General features: G+C 48.1%; 1 protein-coding gene across 6 annotated transcripts in view; it reads left to right on the top strand.

The window, feature by feature from the left end:
• PLEKHA7 (pleckstrin homology domain containing A7) overlaps positions 1–18,061 on the top strand; it is a 214,873-nt gene that overhangs the window by 180,258 nt on the left and 16,554 nt on the right. For 5 of the 6 annotated variants that reach the window (XM_045557598.1, XM_045557597.1, XM_045557596.1 and 2 more), the window contains 7 exons: positions 5,910–5,990; positions 9,934–10,002; positions 10,177–10,257; positions 11,071–11,220; positions 11,838–11,939; positions 16,609–16,717; positions 16,908–17,134. In XM_045557598.1, the coding sequence (XP_045413554.1) occupies positions 5,910–5,990; positions 9,934–10,002; positions 10,177–10,257; positions 11,071–11,220; positions 11,838–11,939; positions 16,609–16,717; positions 16,908–17,134 (819 nt within the window). The remainder of the gene's footprint in view (positions 1–5,909; positions 5,991–9,933; positions 10,003–10,176; positions 10,258–11,070; positions 11,221–11,837; positions 11,940–16,608; positions 16,718–16,907; positions 17,135–18,061) is intronic. The other variant, XM_045557599.1, reaches the window with a different exon arrangement.

The following is an 18,061-nucleotide window of genomic DNA, read 5'->3' as shown; positions in this document are numbered from 1 at the left end:
AGAATGAGGGCGTGAGACCTGAATCTGTTCTTTCCCTTGGTCAGAACCAAAAGCTCCCTCCAAAAATACATGATCATTTCTTCAAAGCCTCCAGTGGGACGGTGGGGGGCGGGGAGGTGTGTGTTTGATTCACAAGTGCCATGGATGTGAGTTTTCAGCCACAAATGGTATGGAGTGGTATGGTGGGCCCTCTGGTTTTGTTGCTGGGGGAACATGTTCCACATGGAATCACGTGGCTTTGAGGCTCACCAGTAGTCTCCCATTTCCATCTAGGAGATGAACGCTGGGCCCCTCTCTATAGGTGATAAAGCTTCATGCTCTAAATCAGCCTTCATAGCAAAGAGAGAACCCGCAAAAGCTCCTGCAGAAGTGAGAGGCATTCTGCCTGAAAGAGAGTGCTATTGTTCCCTTCCCACAGCTCTCTGAAAGCTCCCACTGTGAAAAGCACTTCTTATGCCTGATCCATGAAATAGACTGGAGGAATGTGACCTTTACTCAGCTGTGGGTCTGACAGAGTGGGTGAGGGGCCCTGTGGGCCAGCCAGGTGACTGCCACAGGGGCATGCCTCCCCACAGTCCCCAGTGTACATGGCCTGAGATTTTTTAAACACAGGGATCTCCATGCAGCCTCGTAGAAACAGGGCTATGAGTATCAGGCCCTGAGGCAGCACATGGGGAGGAGTCTCCCCATGCTGAGTTGAGATTGGGGCCATTGATTATAAACCAACCGGTGCTCTTCTGTATCTATTGAGCACTTGCTCTATACCCAGCTCTGCAAAAGACATGGGGAAATGCAAGAGAAAAATTGGCTCTCTGGTCTTGAGAAATTTCCAAATAGTCTAGGTTAGGAAAAGAAATATCCCGAAATAACAGACTTATGTATAATGACGGTATGAAGATCTGTTTGGCCCAGTTCTTAGAGCTGAGATGGTGAGAATTACGGTGGGCTGCAGTGCTGGGAAGGCTTCTGGGAGGAGGTGGCGTGCACGTGGTGCCTTGAAGAGCCAGAGGGTTGGGTTGGTCAAGATGAAAGGGGAGGGCACATCTGGATCCAAAGGGAGCCAGGACATGGTGGTGTGATGAGGGCAGTGGGGGGTGAGGGGATAGCAGCAGAGAGTGCAGGCTCCTGATTCTGTCCTAGGCTTTAGGAGGGTGTACAGTGAGCAAAAAGTCAGACCTGGCTTTAGGATATGAGGATAACAAGGAGCATTCTCTCAAGACCAGGAGGTTTTCTAGCTTACATGACAGATAACGCAGAGCTTAAGGGAATATTCTAAGTATGGATACTTAGAATTCCTTAGGATTCAAAGTGCTCAACCATGGCTGTGTGGGCTAAATGTGGCATCCCAGCCAGTTCTCCTGCAGCCTGTTGGGACAAGCAGAGTCCTTCCCACCATGCCCATGGAGAGAGGTCCACCAGCCCCCAGCTTCCACCTGCTCCGGGCAGTACCACGTCCCCCATTCCTTGGCCTCCCTGACAGCCAGTCACCAGCTGCTTGGGCAGTTCTTCTCACCTCTACCCCGGGACCTCACAGTCAGCCCAGACGTACCTGTAGAGTACCCACATTGTGCCTGGGCCTATGGGAAAGGCTTGTCGCACCAACAGCACAGGTGTACCTTGAAACACAGGTGTATCAGAGTGTTTGGTGCACAGTGTCAGAGAGAACTTAATAACGTACCTGAGCAAGAGTAGTGGAAAATATCTGTCTTCTGATTCCTGTTTGTATGTGATAGTGGAAACTCAGTGTTGGTCCAACAATGAAGTTCCACCTCAGGTTTGTTTTAATTTAGGATCATGGAATTTGAGCTACAAGGGATTAGAGAGAAACTGAGTCACAGGATAGCAGAGCAATACTAGGAGTCCCTATGTGTCCCGACTCCAACAGAAGCTTACTAACAATAGGGTGTATAATGTGTACCAGTCATTGCGTTTTACTTCTGTTGAATTACTTAACTCCTGCAGTAGCCCTGTAAGGGAGTTGGTGGTATCATCTTTTAACTGAGTCTCAGAGAGGTAAATGACTTTCCTAAGACCACACAAGCAGTTACGGGGGTTGGTGTTAGGCTTTTCAGCACTTTGCCACACGGCTTCTCTTAAAACGCTGCTTCTACTGCTATGGACCCAAAGGCATTAAGCTTTTCATGGAGCCAGGCTTGGGTCATTATGCCAAGAAATATGTTTGATGGGATACAGAGAGACAAGTTGCATCCTTGGGGTGTTTTACCAGCCAGGAGCTGTACATGGTCAGAACATTATCTAGTGATTTGGACCTTCTGGAGGTTGACATTATTTGTCATGGAAAATAGCTGTGTTGTTACCAAAATTTCCCTGTTCTTGTAGCTGCTACTCCAGTTACTAAGCTCCTCTTAGAGAATTAGTCCCCCAAATGAACTGCCTGCACTGGCAGCCTAGGAGACGGCTGGCTCACTTGCTGCAAGTGTGAGAAACCTGCTGGGGTTTGTGCTCGGCGTGTGTTATCAGTCTGACATGACTGCCAGAAAGGCTGGCTCCACCTCCCCCCCCCACCATCAGTCCCCTCAGAGGGGCAGGGGACCCAGATGAGGAAGGAGGGGGTCTGTGCTGCCCTGCTCAGACCCTGCCGGGGTATAGGGTTCCAAGATGGGTGTCACACTTTAGGAGGCACATGAGGGAAGGGCTGGAATCAGGGAGAGGTGTTGAGGGCCTGCAGAACCATGGCTGGGTGTGACAGGTGGGGTACCTTTGTTTGCAGGTTCTGAAACCCAAATCAACCTATAAATCAAAAGGGAATATGCTAATTCACATAGCCAGGGGCTACATTCAAGGAGCTCAGGCCACACATCACTGTTCTACTTTCCTTGGTGTGCCTGCCTCCCCCTTCCTTGGGGAACAAGGGCCACCTTGACACAGGCAGAGAAGGTGGCCACCTGCAAACCCAGGTTCACTTCCTCACCACCCAGCATCCCGTGGAGCAAGGGACGAGTTTCCTAATGGGAAGGCATGCTGGGCAGAGGAAAGAAACAGCAGCAGCTGGCACAGCTACAGTGCAGAGGGATGGAGTTAGGGACAATTCAGGAGAAGCGTAGAGGCAGTATGTGAAGTTCTTGTGTGTCACCATGTGTTTTCTGTGGCCCTAAAGGGGAATTAAGTGGATGGCAGCTACAAGTAGATAAGTTTGAGTTTAATATAGGAAAGACTTTTCTAAAAGGACCACCTTGGGTGGGGTGAATTTCCTGTCACTGGGGTACAACAGAGGCTAGATGAGACTGAGTGGGATGGTGGTTGGATTAGGGAAACACAAAGTGTCCCTGAGATGAGGGCCTCTGTGAACACAGTCACAATTGAATGGGCCCCATAGACCACCCTGGGCATAAAATAGAGGCAAGCACAGCCCCCCGGACCATCTGCTTGTGAGAGGTTCCCTCCCGGGTCCTGGGGGAAGGCGGTGAGTTGAGATAAGGCTCTCTGGAGGAGGAGTCTCTCTGCCTGGTGTCTGACCTGCTGACCGCTCCCTGCCCCCACCATGCTGACTCAGGGTCCCCCGTGTCCCTGTCCCAGAGGCCACCAACTTAAGGATCCAGAGCCCATCTCCTCCTCTGATCAGCTTATGCTCAGCTTCCAGAATCAGTTGGTGGTGTTTGTTTCCTTACACGTTGTGGAGCTTTTTCTTCCTGAAATAAGCATTCCTGTGTTGGTGCCAAGTGATCAAACAAGGGCACACTCCACTCTCTTAGAAGATACTTATGTTAATGTGTTTTTTTGGAAATCTTTACTTCCCTGGCATTTTACTCAGTGGTGCCAGGGTGAAAAGGACTCCACATCGATTAAGCATCTGTTCCTGGCTGGTAGTATTTGGGCACTTGATGTTCATGTATCTTATTTAATCCTATTAACAACCTTGGGCAGTAGGAATTATTATCCCTATCTCTTAACCAGGAATGCAAGTATTAGAGAAGTTAAGTAACTTCTGCAAAGTTACACAGCTGGAATTTGAACCCAGCGACTGACTTCACACCTGTCTTCCTTCTTCCATATACTACGTGCTTTTTCCACCCTAAAGTTGTATTTGTTGAATTGTATTTCTGGCATTAAAATTCTGCTCTTTAGAGCCCTATACCTTAGCTGGATGAGAAGTGTGGGATGTAGGGGTTTGCTGTTGTTGACAGCTTGAACAGCCGGGAAGGTGAGGCGCAGGAGGGTACCTACTGCCACTCAGGTGGGTACCCTTTGTAGGTAGAGAAGGTTGCAGTCAACCCCAAAGAGGTCTTTATCTCTGGTGAGGGATGTGCCATCAGTGGCTCCAGATCTATTAGACTCTGGCCTCATCCTGACTGTTTGAGCCCAAGATCAGGGGTTCTCTGCTCAGGGTCTCTTTCCAAAGTCAGTTTCTGGGGCAGTTTCTTAAGTTGTGATTGGAGATGCCACCTACTGGATCACCTGGGAACTTGATAAAAAAAAAATGCAGATATGCCAGCCTGAGCAAAAGTGAAACCCTGTCTCTATAAAAAAAATAGAAAAATTAACCGAGCATGGTGGCACATGCCTGTAGTCCCAGCTACTAGGGAGGCTGAGGCAGGAGGATCACTTGAGCCCAGGAGTTTTAGGTTGTAGTGAGCTATGATGATGGCACTGAAGTCTAACCGGTGCATCAGAGTGAGACCCTGTCTCATAAATGAATTAATGAATGAATGAATAAAATTTTTTAAAAAAAGTAAACCACTAGATCTGGAGAGTTCTATTAGATTAGAACCTCTGGTGCCCAGAATTCTGCATTTTTAAATCAAGCTCTGGTGTGATTCTTGTGCACACTAAAGTTTGAGGTCTGTTGTTTTGGAGCAGAGATTATTAACTCTGTCCATGCAGTAGAACTGCTAAGAGCTTTAAAAATGAATATAGATGCTCGGGTTCTGCACCTTAGAGACTGTATTTGTTCATACTGAGGTATATTACTCTTTAACAACAAAAAAATTTAAATGTTGTTGGGTTATTTCTAATGTGCAGCAGCCAGGGTTGAGAAACATTGTTTCAAAGCAGTGGTTCTCACAGTGTGATCCCCAGACCAGAAGCATCAGCAATATCTGGGAATTGATTAGAAATGCAAAATCTTGGGTTCCACCCCAGAACTGCTTCTTGAGACCCTCCAGGGGTGGGGCCCAGCAAATCTGTGTATTTGCCCTCCAGGTGATTCTCACACACACTAGAGTTTGAGAACCCCTGTTTTGGAGCAGTGGCTCTCAAGCCTGGCTGCATGTTTGAATCACCCAGAAGGGTGTTTAAGAATCCCAAGGCCCAGGCCTCATCTCAGACCAGTTACATCAGAATCTCTTGGGGTGGGACTCAGCCATCAGCATTTTTTAAAGCTTCCCAGGCGATTCCAGTGTTCAGCCAGGGTTGAGATCCACTTTCCTAGAGCGTGGGGACAAAAGGAGCTGTAAATATTTGGGACCATTGGTAAGTTATAATCATTTAGATGCATCACAGGTATGGCAGCCCCTGTAATGGGGTCTGAGAAACTTAAAGTGGACAATGTTAGGTGGGGGTGAGACTAATGCCTGGCACTGCTTCAAACTGGTCTCTTACATAATGTGATGGGGGGGACGAAGGAAGAAGCAAAGCTCCCTTTTGTCATGTTCCCCCTTGCCTTCTGCAGCAGAGCCAGGAAGGAGATGAGCACTGAAATCTGCACTGTCACTTAAACCAGCCTGCACAAAGACCCCTTCACACAGCGTATTATTCCCCATTTTGTAGAGGAGAGAACTGAAGTCTGGGAAGGAACATCACCAAGATTCGTACCCGGTCGTTTTAGTTGCACAGCCCACATCTTCCTTAAAGTTTTCACTTTGCCAGTTCCCCAAATTCTGGCTGCTTCAAGTGTCATTTGATGTCTCACCTGTTGTGTTTTGTTATATTTGCCTTTTTGTTTGGAACAGATTAAAAATAATGAACCTTTGATCAACGTGCTTTACAAAGTGCTGAAGAAGTCAGCACGGGGCTGTCGGCCCAGGAGAAGCGTAAGATGATCTGATCCGTGTCTCCAAGCGGGGCCATTCCATTGCTTCTGGCTCAGTGCCGGCTCCATCACTTGCTTAACCAGTTGCTCTCCTGACCGCCCCAGGCTTCCCGCAAGTCATTTTGGTTTATTTTCTTTCAACTGAAGCGCTCTTCAGCATTTTGGCTGATGCACCAGGCTGAGCCTCTCATCTGTGGTGTTCTGTGATGTCATCTTTTGTGCTGCCATGGGGTAGGGGAGCTTGCCTGGCTTGCCACCAGCTTGTGTCGTGTCTCCATTCTTGCTTGTCTGCCTCCACAGCGAGGGCTCCCCTAGACAGAGTTGAGCATGAGTTTCTGGGGAGGGAGCAGCCGTTGCTGGTCACCATGCAGGAGCCAAGGTATCCTCAGATCCCACTGTGGTCCTGGGATTAAGGTGGCTCTTTTTGGGGAGCAAGGCATTGATATTTGGATAACAGTCTGGAGCTAGACTAGAACACGGTGCCACCCCTACACCCCCTTTGACTGATACAGAAGTAGTGACTGCAGCATGGGCAACTCTCGTAGCCTTCCAAGGAAGGCTGCAGGTTGGGAAGCAGGTATTGTGTCCAACTGTCCTGAGCCCAGAGGAAGTGTGTTGGGATGTGGTGAAGGGGAGGTAAGATGCCTGGGGGGCTTTGATTCCCTTCTGATGCAGAGACTTCTTTAAATGGATGAGTGCCCACAGATTTTCACTTTTTCCAGTGACAGAGATGCTGGGAGGACCCCATAGTTGAAATTTTATTTTACTTTATTTTTTTATTTTTTTGAGACAGAATCTCACTCTGTTGCCTGGGCTAGAGTGCCGTGGCATCACCCTAGCTCACAGCAACCTCAAACTCTTGGGCTCAAGTGATCCTCCTGCCTCAGCCTCCCGAGTAGCTGGGACTACGGGCATGCGCCACCATGCCCAGCTAACTTTTTCTATATATTTTTAGTTGTCCAGCTAATTGCTTTGTGTTTTTTTTTTTTTTTTTTTCCCAGTAGAGATGGGGTCTCATTCTTGCTCAGGCTGGTCTTGAACTCCTGAGCTCAAACAATCCACCTGCCTCGGCCTCCCAGAGTGCTAGGACTACAGGCATGAGCCACTACACCCAGCCTTTACTTTATTTTTTGTGAGAGGTCTCACTATATTGCCCAGGTTGGTGCAAGCAATTCTTCCACCTCAGCCTCCCAAGTAGCTGAGATTACAGGAACATGCCACCACGCCCAGCCATAGTTAATATTTTATATGAATTTAAATATTGCTATCATAAAGCACACTTTTAAAAGGAAAATTAAAGTAATATACTACTGTGGATATAGTATTTCTTAGTAGTGTTGGCTTTCTGGAACAGAGCTAAATTCAGAAGCTTAAAGGGCCTCCGAGCTATGTGTAAACAGCTATCACTAAGCCTGTGCTCTAAAGGCATAGGAAGCAGAGCCAACTCACTTTATTTTGATATATTTATGAACTCACTAAGCAAACATTGCCCAAATAGCCTCGATATGCTAGGCCCTGGTTGGCTTTGAGGATACAGAGAAATACAGCAGCCTCCACAGTCACCCCTAATTAGGTTACTGTCTAGTGAGGAGAGACAGATGAGCAAACAGAGCACCCTAATCTGATGTGCTGAGTAGTATAGCAGCGGCAGACACTACCCGTGGGAGGAACACCCTGAGGGGCACCAAACCCAGTTAAAGGGAGGGAAGAGACATAACTAGCTCCTCTCTGTTGAGCTTTTAGTCCTTTGAATTCCTTACAACACCTTATAAGCAGCACTTATTTATAAAAGGGGAGAAAAGAAATCTACTTCTTAGAAAAGAGGGAATGCTAATAACCTGGGGGCGGGGGTTGAATGCATATGCAGTATTCTATGAAGGCAGCAAAGGGCATACTTTTAGAAAGCTTTCCATCAAAGAGTATCATTTAGAAGATTCAGCTTGCTCAAAATGCCCTTTTTGTGTAGAATGTCTCATTCCTTTCCTGATGGTGCTGGATAAATGAGGCATGGCTCAGTTAGATTTTCTGTCTTGTTATTTAGGTATCAAAAAGATATCCTTTGTGAAAAGCTTCTGTGAAATAAGGTGACGAGTTTTGCTGGAGGGAAAAATCCTCAAATCTCAATTTGAAAATGATTTCTACCCAGGAAATGAGCCAAGGGTCAGACCCTTTGGAGATAGACAACTCATTGTCCTCCACTTTGATGTGACAGAGTGAAGACTTCACGGCTTTCACCTGCTTTTCTCCTGGTTTCACTTGAGTTTAAGCCCAAGTCCTGCCTGAGAAGTTCAACTGCTTGTGGTTCACCAGGATTAATTCCACACCCTCCCTCCCCCTTCTCTCCCCATCTCCTCTCCTCCCACCCCCCAACTGCAGGAGACAGCGCAGTCTATTTGTTTGTGGATCGTTGCTTAGTCCATGTGTTCTGCAACTGTGTGTATACATGTATGTACACATAATCTGCCAGTTTGAAGAGCAGAATTTGGTTGGAGTTCTGTTTTTTCCAGGAACCCTACAACACCAACCTACATGTGTTCCCCTTTGACCTATGTGCAATTCAATAAGCATTTGCTGAGTTTGCACCAGGCCTTACGTTCAGAGCTGACTTTACCAAGACAAATAAAACAATGGTCCCCACCCTCTTCTGTAATGACTGACCAAACGGACCATGGGAGTGGGTGGAGGTGGGTCTGCAGCCCAGAATCAGTCCAAGGCAGGGAGAGGTCACTTTCCCTTGACCTTTGGGTTTGCCGATGATGATTCGCTGGGAAAGGGACACACGAAGGGCTTGAGTACTAAGGGGAAGGTTTGCCAGCATATTTCTGCTCCGGATTCACACTGACAGACTTACTGGTCCTCCCAGATGGTCCTCCCAGACTGACTGGTCTCTCCCAGAGGAGAGATCGAAAGCCATCTCTCCAGCAGCTATCTCTCCATACTGAGACCCTCTTCATAGCACACACACCACCTATCTCTGATGCGGCTAGCTCCACCCTCCATTTTCCCGGTCAGATCTGCAAAACGGAGCTCAGTGAAAACAGCCTCCCCACATGTGACACGTTAGAGCTGTCTGTCCCTGACCTTGTCTTGGCTTTGGGGGTGCATCTGTGAAACAGTCATCCCCTCCACCCCTGCACAGCTTTTGGCAAGAAGGAGATTAGGGGAAATGAAAACATGGAGTGAGTTGGATTTAGCTGTTCAGGAGTCACTGAGAGATGGGCAACATGTTGCCCACTCTGAGTCAAGCAAGGGACAGGAAACGTGAAATCCTGTTGGCAGTTTGGGTGACTTTGGTCTATTGCTTTGTGGTTTCCTTTCTTGATAGGACAAGGGAACATGTGACAAGTACACCCTAGACTCAGGGATCAATTAAAAACCCCAGCTGGGAACTATCTAGATTCTTCCCTTGGCCAGGTTGTCTTCCCAAATAGCGTAGGGTGAGGGAGGCTGGCTTTACTCACGGGGAAGTGGGCTGCCCAGAGACTTCCTTGAACTAAGGGTTGATAGTGCTCAGGGATTTGCTTGTTCCTTCTGGCCCACCCACCCCACTACCCTGGGCAGGAGTGATGGACTTCTGTACCATGTGTTTATCCCCAAGTTCAGTAGCAAACCTCTGTCATATCAGTGGCAAATCTTCCAGGATTTGTACAGATTTTTATCACACTCATTTTGGGCAAATATATGCTTCTAAAATTGATGATCCTGTAACTCAAATGTCTGCATTTTCTTTAATTTGAGGATTTTATAAGTGTTACCTGGATCATGAAAAGATTTTGGTTTTTTTCCTAAAATGAAAAAGGCATAAAGATAAAGCAGGTATTGCCCGAGTTTCTGTCCATGCCATGACCCCAGCTGTCACTGCCAAGGACTTCCACACCCTTTCCTTCCTGAGCTCTGATCCCAAACACCATGGTCAAATCTCTTTTAAATTGTTCACCTCCCAGATGACAGGCCGAGACCTCCTCAAGGACCGCAGTCTGAAGCCTGTGAAGATAGCCGAGAGTGACATTGATGTGAGTGAGCAGAGCGATGTGCTGACCCCTCGGCCACCTCCTGACCCAGACCCAGGGTGGGCGGCTTCAGGCAGGGTTCGGATGGTTCTGTAGCAAAGGCTTTCTGATCACCATCCCAAGGCCTTGCCCTCTTCTCACCTTCCCAGGCCCTCTCTAACCTCTTCTTGCTTATAGGTCAAACTGAGCATCTTCTGCGAACAAGACAGGATCCTCCAGGACTTGGAAGACAAGATACGAGCCCTCAAGGAGAACAAAGTACACATCAGTTTTGCATAATCTTGGGATGGGTGAAGGGGCATTTTTGTCCTGTCTTTCCTGAGATGTAGACTGGACTCTGATGTTAGTATTGAACAACAGGTGTTAGTTTATCCAGAACAATGTCTGTGTTTAAATGGTGCTTCTTGAGGGTTTTCCTCTTAGAGAGTGAACTTAGAGGGAGACCTCCGCCTACGGGTTCCAAGTGCTGCAGTTCCCCCCACCCCAATTCTGCTCTGGGCTACCCCTCCCTGGAGCAGCTCCACCAGCTTGTATGTGAGGACCCCAGGGAAGGGAGGCTGGCTTGGAGAAGGAGCTGCAGTCGTTACACAGTAGAGGCCCTCGCTTCTTAAAGCTCCTTTCTTCCTAGAATCTGGGCCGTGGAGACAGCAAATCTGGCTACCATTGTTTGGTCTCTTATACACTTAAAATGAATTTTTTTCTTTTTGCATTTTAATAAGGCATTATATATGTGATGCTGAAAGTTTTTAACATACCCTTTTCCCTAAGAGCTTAGAGAGTTTTCCGTCTACTTTTTGATTTTTACTCATAGTTTATCCCATAAGGAGTTAGATGGCCTTATGCCCACTTCATAGATGAGGGAACTGAGGCACAGAGCTGTTAGATGCTTTCCCCAGCCCACCTGATACATGGAGTTAGAGCTGGCATCAGAGGTCCTGTCAGCCCCTGCTTGGCTCTGACCCCTGCAGCTTTGGTTAGATCCAGCAGCTTCGTTTGGTTCCTGGCATGGTGTGGAGTGGCCTCTGGGGACTGTCCCCATATCCTGCTGCTCTTTGACCCTTCCTGGTGCAGGATCAGCTAGAATCCGTGCTGGAGGTGTTGCACAGACAGATGGAGCAGTACCGAGACCAGCCTCAGCACCTGGAGAAGATTGCCTACCAGCAGAGGTTGCTGCAGGAGGACCTCGTCCACATCCGAGCTGAGCTCTCCAGAGAGTCCACTGTACGTAGAGGGTGGCAGACACTTCCCGCTCTGGCTGGGCTGGGCAAGGGGCTGCTGTTCTCATCTCCCAAGCTGTCATTGAGTTGTTGGCCATGGGTGAGAGTCTTGGAGTGGCAGAACTTCTCCAGGCTGCCTCCTGATAGTAGCTTACCCTTGTCCGGGGGTGACATGTCTGTCTCCACCTATGCCTTAGGCTGCTTACCATCAGCAGCTCCTGATGGTTGATGATACCCAAGGGACCAGATTTCGCAGAGCAGCTTCAGGGCTATTTCCTTGATCTGTGTGTAGTTAACTCTAAGACAGCAGAATTTGTACTTCTTCATTTGCCAGTCTGATGTGGTGCAGGCCCTTTCTGCCACGGCTGGGAATCAGAGCACCTACAGGGTAGAAGAGGGTCCAGTGCAGGAGACCAGGGTCAGAGCACAAATGAGAAGATGTCACACTACCTCCCGATCCTGCCTCTCCCCCACCAAGCCTGCGTGAGGCCCACTGGGTCCCCTCCCCTCTTTCCGTGGCTGGCTCTGCATGATCAGGAGCACAGGGGCTCATGAGGCCTCAGGAGGGGGGCAGGGGAAGCAGGGAAAACTAAGAACCGGAAGCATTTCCTTGGCCAACAGGAGATGGAAAATGCTTGGAACGAGTACCTGAAGTTGGAGAGTGATGTGGAGCAGCTGAAGCAGACCCTACAGGAGCAACACAGAAGAGCCTTTTTTTTCCAGGTGATCCAAGGCCTGTTCATCCCTTGTGAACTCTGGTTTTTTTCAGAGAGCCCTCACCTGTGGGGGCTGCGAGCACTTCCCAGGGGCCTCTCCTCTTGGGCCCTGGACTCACCACCCCTGTAAAGGGGCCACCCCAAGCTCAGCCCTTTCCCAGCCCTTTCCCTAGCCAGGCTGTGATGAGAAGCCTCATCACAGCCCCCCCTGCCTCTCCACTGTCAAAGACAAGCTCTTGAGTGTTTTTGGAAAGATTTTACTTCTGATCATTTGGGGAAACAGACCCAACGGGAGACAAATACCAGCTCCAAGCACCTTACAGTTACTTGATAGTGATTTGTGTTCCCGTGGTTCTTGGCCCCATCTTGGTTCCTAGCTCCTCACTTAGACAGCAGCAGGAAGCCCCCACCTCCTTCTCTCCTCTGATTCCTGAAGATAGAAGTCTCTCACCTGGGCCTGAGGAGGTGGTTTGAATTCAGCCCATTGAGGTGCCTCTGGTCTCCAGGTGGTCATTTGCATTTCTGGAAGCTGGGCTGGGTGATACTGATCTCTGTGGCCTCTGTTCCACTTGGGAAGGTGGCCTTAGAGCCCTGCCTCCTTACCCGTAAAAATCAGGCCACCCCATTGATAGCTGCCTCTGTCCCCCAAAAGTGAGACAATGAAGGGCAGGCACTGTGTGGTTTCTCTTCTTCCAGGTCGGGTCATCAGCTGCCCAGTGTTCTCTCATTGTGGTGCCCAACCAGGTTTCCACCCCACCCTCTAAACTGTATAGTGTATTTCAATTCAGCAAGCATTAACTGAGGCTGCTTTTGTATGAGGCACCGTGCTGGGCCACCTTGGGTGCTGGGTTTGCTAACTGACGAACTCTGTTCTAGCCAAGGCTCTCTGTTCAAGTGATTTAATGCATATATTGACTCTCCAGACATTAGCCTCACCCCAGAAAAGTGAGTGAGATTCTCGAGGGGGTTTAGGTTTATAGGCCCTGTGGCTTTTCCCAGGGCTCTGCTGTCCCTGCACTCAGAGATGTTTCCCAGAGAGCCCAGTCTAGGACCATCTGAAGGAGACTCCTACCTGTGGCTCAGGGCTGGCCTACGAGGCTCCCCCGAACTTGTCTGTCTCTTGCTGTTGCTGGGTTTTTTCCCCCCTCCCCAATTACCCTTCACCAAGCTGGCTAACATTTTACTGTTCTTTTTTGCATCCTCAGCACTTAGCATAATGGCTTGAAAATACTAGGTGAACATTGTTGACCAAGTCCTTCAAACAATTATTTCTAGTTACAAGTTCCTAAAACTATCCCATCCAATTATACCTATCATCTTAGACATCAGTGGGTCCACATGAATCTTAGCAGTGATTTTTTTTTTTTTTTTTTAGCTTTTCATTCTTTGTTTCTTTTCTTCTTTTTTTTTTTAAATCGAGACAGAGTCTCACTCTGTTACCCTGGCTAGAGTGCTGTAGCATGAGCCTAGCTCACAGCAACCTCAAACTCCTGGGCTCAAGCTATCCTCCTGCCTCAGCCTCCCAGGTAGCTGGGACTTTAGGTGCCCACCACCACACCTGGCTAATTTTTTCCATTTTTAGTAGAGACAGGGTCTCGCTCTTACACAGGCTGGTCTTGATCTCGTGACCTCAAGTGATCCTCCCACCTCGACCTCCCAGAGTGCTAGGATTACAGACATGGGCCACTACACCCGGCTGTATGTTTCTGTAATTATACAAGCAATACCTCAGTACATCTCTCTGAAAAGGCTAAAACAATGAGAAGAAGAAATGAAAAATGATATGAAAGCTCCTCTTCCTCCTACCTTTCTGCCCTAGGCCCCTCATCCTCCCTATATGTAACTGATGCTATTAGTTGGAGGTGTTGCCTTCCAGATTGTTTTCTATGCATTTCCAAAAATAGGCACATGCATAGAATTACATTATTTATTTGGGGGTGAGACCAGGTCAAAGGCTTACTTAAAGAAGATCACACACATTGCTTGGCAACTCACTTTTTTGCCGTAGCTTTATGTTGTGAAAACTTTCCAGGAAAGATACCCCCAAGTTTATGCTGCCCAATATAATATAATATTTACTATAAATGAATTAAAAGTAAAATTAAAATGTATTCCTCATTCACACCACCCTTGTTCAAGTGCTTAATAGCCACATGTGGCTAGTGACCACTGTGTTGGACAGCACAGATTATAGAAGATTTCCATCATCTCAGAAACACATATTACACAGCATCAGTCTAAGTAAATTAAATTAGTTCTTATTGACTGTTATGTACTATTTCATAGTCTGAGTGTTTCCTACTTTATTTAGCCGTTCTTCTGACAGGCATTTAAAATATTTTCAGGGTTTTTATAAATGGTGCCATTGTGAGCATCCACGTAACTGACTTTTCAAGCGTGTTTACAAGCATTTATCTAAGATAGTCTCCTAGGAGTGGACTTGCTGGGTTGGAGTGAGTACACGTCTTAAAAGCCAGTGGATACTGCCAAATCTCCTGCTAAAGGACTGCACTTATTTCCCCTCCCACCCACAGCAAATGAAAGTACTGAACCTATTTGCCCACATCCTCGTCAGCACTTGATGTTATCAGTCTTTTTAGTTTTTGCCAGCCTGCTAAATGACATCATGTTTTAACTCGTATTTAATTACTAGTAGCTATTCCTACGACTGTTAGCTATTTGTATTTCTACTGTGCCTTATGTCATGGTGATTTAACTTATAGCAGGCCCAGAATCCTTTTTTCCCCCTCCAAAAAGCAAATTGGTACAATGTACAGGTTTTGTCACAGACTCCCAGGAGAACTTAGCCTCCTAAGTTATTAGCAGAAAGGACAACCTGGAGCCTGCAGCTTAATTTCCACCCCACCCTGCCCTGTGGCATTGCTCACACTTTCCTTAAGTGCCGCAGTGACCAGGGAAGCTCACAAAGCCCTGCTTTGAGCAGGCTCTGTGCTAGCTTCCTTGGTGTAATCCTAGGCCAGGCAAGCTGTTAGAGCCCTAGATAAATCATTAGCACTGCAGACATGATTCCAGCCCCGTATGCAAATTCTCAGTAACAGGGCTTGGAAACTCGCCTTCCTTTAGCCAGGTTCTGCTGTGAGAAAATCCATAGCTTTTTCAGAAACGTAGGGTGGCTTTATTTAGGAAGATCCATACAGCCAACTGGTGGCAGGAAACTGTGAGAGAGGCAGTGACAGGTGAGGCTACCTGTAGGTGTTCCCCTCCCAACTTCTGGATGGTGAGCTCAGGCCTTTGCTGAAAACAGTGCTGAGAAGCCTTCCTGCCCAGCATGGTAAGGGAGGCAGGAATGAAGCTCCACCTCCTTGCTCCCCCAAAGTGCCCCTCACCTCATCATTAGGGTCTGAAATTCCATCACCCTAGACAAAGATAGGAGCTCTCCAGCCTTTGTTCCTCTCTGCTCTTCTCTTACCTGTGGGGTAATGGGAAGGCAAAATGGGGAAGGCCAGGGGAGCTTTGCCAGGGAGCTGTGGGGGAGGGAGAGGACTGATGCTAATCCCTTCCTTCCCCTGTTCCCAACACTCATCTGGGGGAGTGTCAGCTCTGGAGATTATCCCCTCTTACACACACGCTCTCTGGGTTCCGTAACATGTCTGTCTGTTTTAGGATGCTCAGTATCCTAAAACAGATAGTGGTGCTGAGTATCAAGCCCATTATTTGCTTGTCAGCCCTAAGGATGTGCTTTGGTGTTGGAAGGGTGGAGAGCCTGTGAGAGTGTGAACCTCCTTGGGACAGGAGGCTCTGGATGTCTGTTGTCGTGGCTGTTGGAAAGTATTTGATCAGGGAATTTTACATGATTGCTCCTTTATTCATTCTGAGAACTTGCTAAGTACCAGGCCCTGTGGGAGATGTATCAAGGAACATGCAGTCTAATTGCAGAATCAGCTATTTTAATTTATCTTTATTAATTTTATTTTTTTATTTCTATTTATTGGACTTTATTTTTTATTTTTATTTTATTTTTTGAGATAGGATCTCATTCTGTTGCCCAGGCTAGAGTACAGTGGCACAGTCATAGCACATTGCAATCTCCAACTCCTAGGCTCAAGTGATCCTCCTGCCTCAGCCTCCCAAAGTGCTGGGATTACAGGCGTGAGCCACCATGCCTGGCCTATTTTTTATTTTTGTAAATTGACACATAATAATCATGCTCCCATTGTACTTTTAAAAAATAATAGCTTTATCATATAATTCACATACCATAAAATTCACCCTTTTAAAGCATACAATTCAGTGGTTTTTAGTGTATTTACAGTATTATACAGCCATCACCACCATCAATTTTATAACATTTCCTCAGCCCACAAAAGAAATCCTGCACCTATTAACAGTTACTCCTGGCCAGGTGTGGTGGCTCACGCCTGTAATCCTAGCACTCTGGGAGGCCGAGGCAGGAGAACTACTTGAGGTCAGGAGTTCGAGACCAGCCTGATCAAGAGCAAGACCCATCTCTACTAAAAATAGAAAAATTAGCCAGCGTGGTGGCATGTGCCTGTGGTACCACCTACTTGGGAGGCTGAGGCAGGTGGGGTCTCCAAAGGGGGTTCTGCTCCCCAGGATGAGGGGCTGTGTCTGAAATGGCAGGATAAGTTCTAAGAAGAAACTTCTTGTAAGGAGCTAAGAAGGCAGTGAACGAACCACCATCATATCTTCCTCAGGAGAAATCACAGATACAGAAGGATCTGTGGAGGATTGAAGATGTCATTGCAGGCCTGAGTGCAAATAAGGAGAACTTCAGAATCCTAGTGGAATCAGTCAAAAATCCGGGTGAGTGGCCATGCTCCTGGGTGTGGGAGACAGCGTGGGGTGGGGAGTAGGAGTGTCGGGGGCCAGAACCCAGGTGGATGGGATGGCCCTTGGGGGCCCAGGTCTTTGTGGTCCTAAATCACGCTGCTTGTCCTCCGAGGAAGAGGGTCTTTGTTCTATCCCGTGCTTTGCTTCCCTCCGTGCCCCTCAGAAAGAAAAACGGTGCCTTTGTTTCCCCATCCGCCTGTGCCTTCACTCTCGACTGCTGAGAGCAAGCCGCCCCCGCAGCCCAGCCCTCCCACCAGCCCTGTGCGGACCCCTCTGGAGGTTCGACTCTTCCCTCAGCTGCAAACCTACGTGCCCTACCGACCTCACCCGCCCCAGCTGAGGAAAGTGACGTCCCCCCTTCAGTCACCAACAAAGATGAAGCCCAAAGTTGTAAGTAGTGTGACTGGGAGCTGAGTGCCACTGTTTCTTCTCTGGCAGCTGATTGCCCTCTCTGCCCTCAGGTCAGCTTCTCTGGGCAGAGAAACTCTTGGGAAAACTTGGAGAGATGGAACCAGCCAGAGTCCTGAGTCATGAGCCAGTTAAAAAGTAGTATTTACCTTGCTATTGTGCCTTAGACGTTCACAACTGGAAGGGCCCTGAGAGAGGATCTAACCCCCTCATTTTGCAGTTGGGAAAACTGAGGCCCAGCAAGAAGAACTGTCTGTGCTGAGTAGGGTGGAATTTGTGGTCTCTTCCGTGCAGAGAGATGTGTGGCTGTTGGGAGGCTTCCCCGTGCAGGGCTCTGTGCCACTCTGTGCAGGGCTGCCCTGCAGTTGCACAAGCCTGTGGGACATGAGCTCATTCCAGTGGAAAAGTGTCCTTCCCCTCACCTGCTGTCGAGCACTGTGCTGGGTTGTCAGGATACTTGTGATCTTTAGAGTAACCTCACAGAGTATAGGTAAGAAGGGCAGTGTCCTCATCCCACAGATAAGAAAACTAAGACCTCAAGTCGTTGAAATTTGCTCAAGGTCTCCATGTTAATTAATGGATCCAGTCGGATCTCCTGGCCATGCTCTTTTATTTTGTGCCATCTTTCATGTAATTGAACCTTCAGTCCCAGGGCAGATCTGTGGCCCATGTAGTTGCCTGGGCCAACACCTTGGTTTGCCTGGCACAGAGAGTGGCCAAGCTCTTGGCAGAGTCTGGGGACACAGGAGACTTTAAAGAAATAGAAGATGTGGCCAGGTACCATGACAGCTCATGCCTCCAGAACCAGGCCAGCGTTGGCTGGAGAACATGAAGAGTCTGGTCCTAATGTAGGGAAGCCATACAGAGGGGACCTTGGAATGGGGACCTCCGGATTTTTGTCAGCAAAGG

This window comes from Lemur catta, chromosome 7, assembly GCF_020740605.2.
Source record: "Lemur catta isolate mLemCat1 chromosome 7, mLemCat1.pri, whole genome shotgun sequence".
In the NCBI taxonomy this organism is placed as follows: domain Eukaryota; kingdom Metazoa; phylum Chordata; class Mammalia; order Primates; family Lemuridae; genus Lemur; species Lemur catta.
This window is presented reverse-complemented; position numbering and strand designations above follow the sequence as displayed.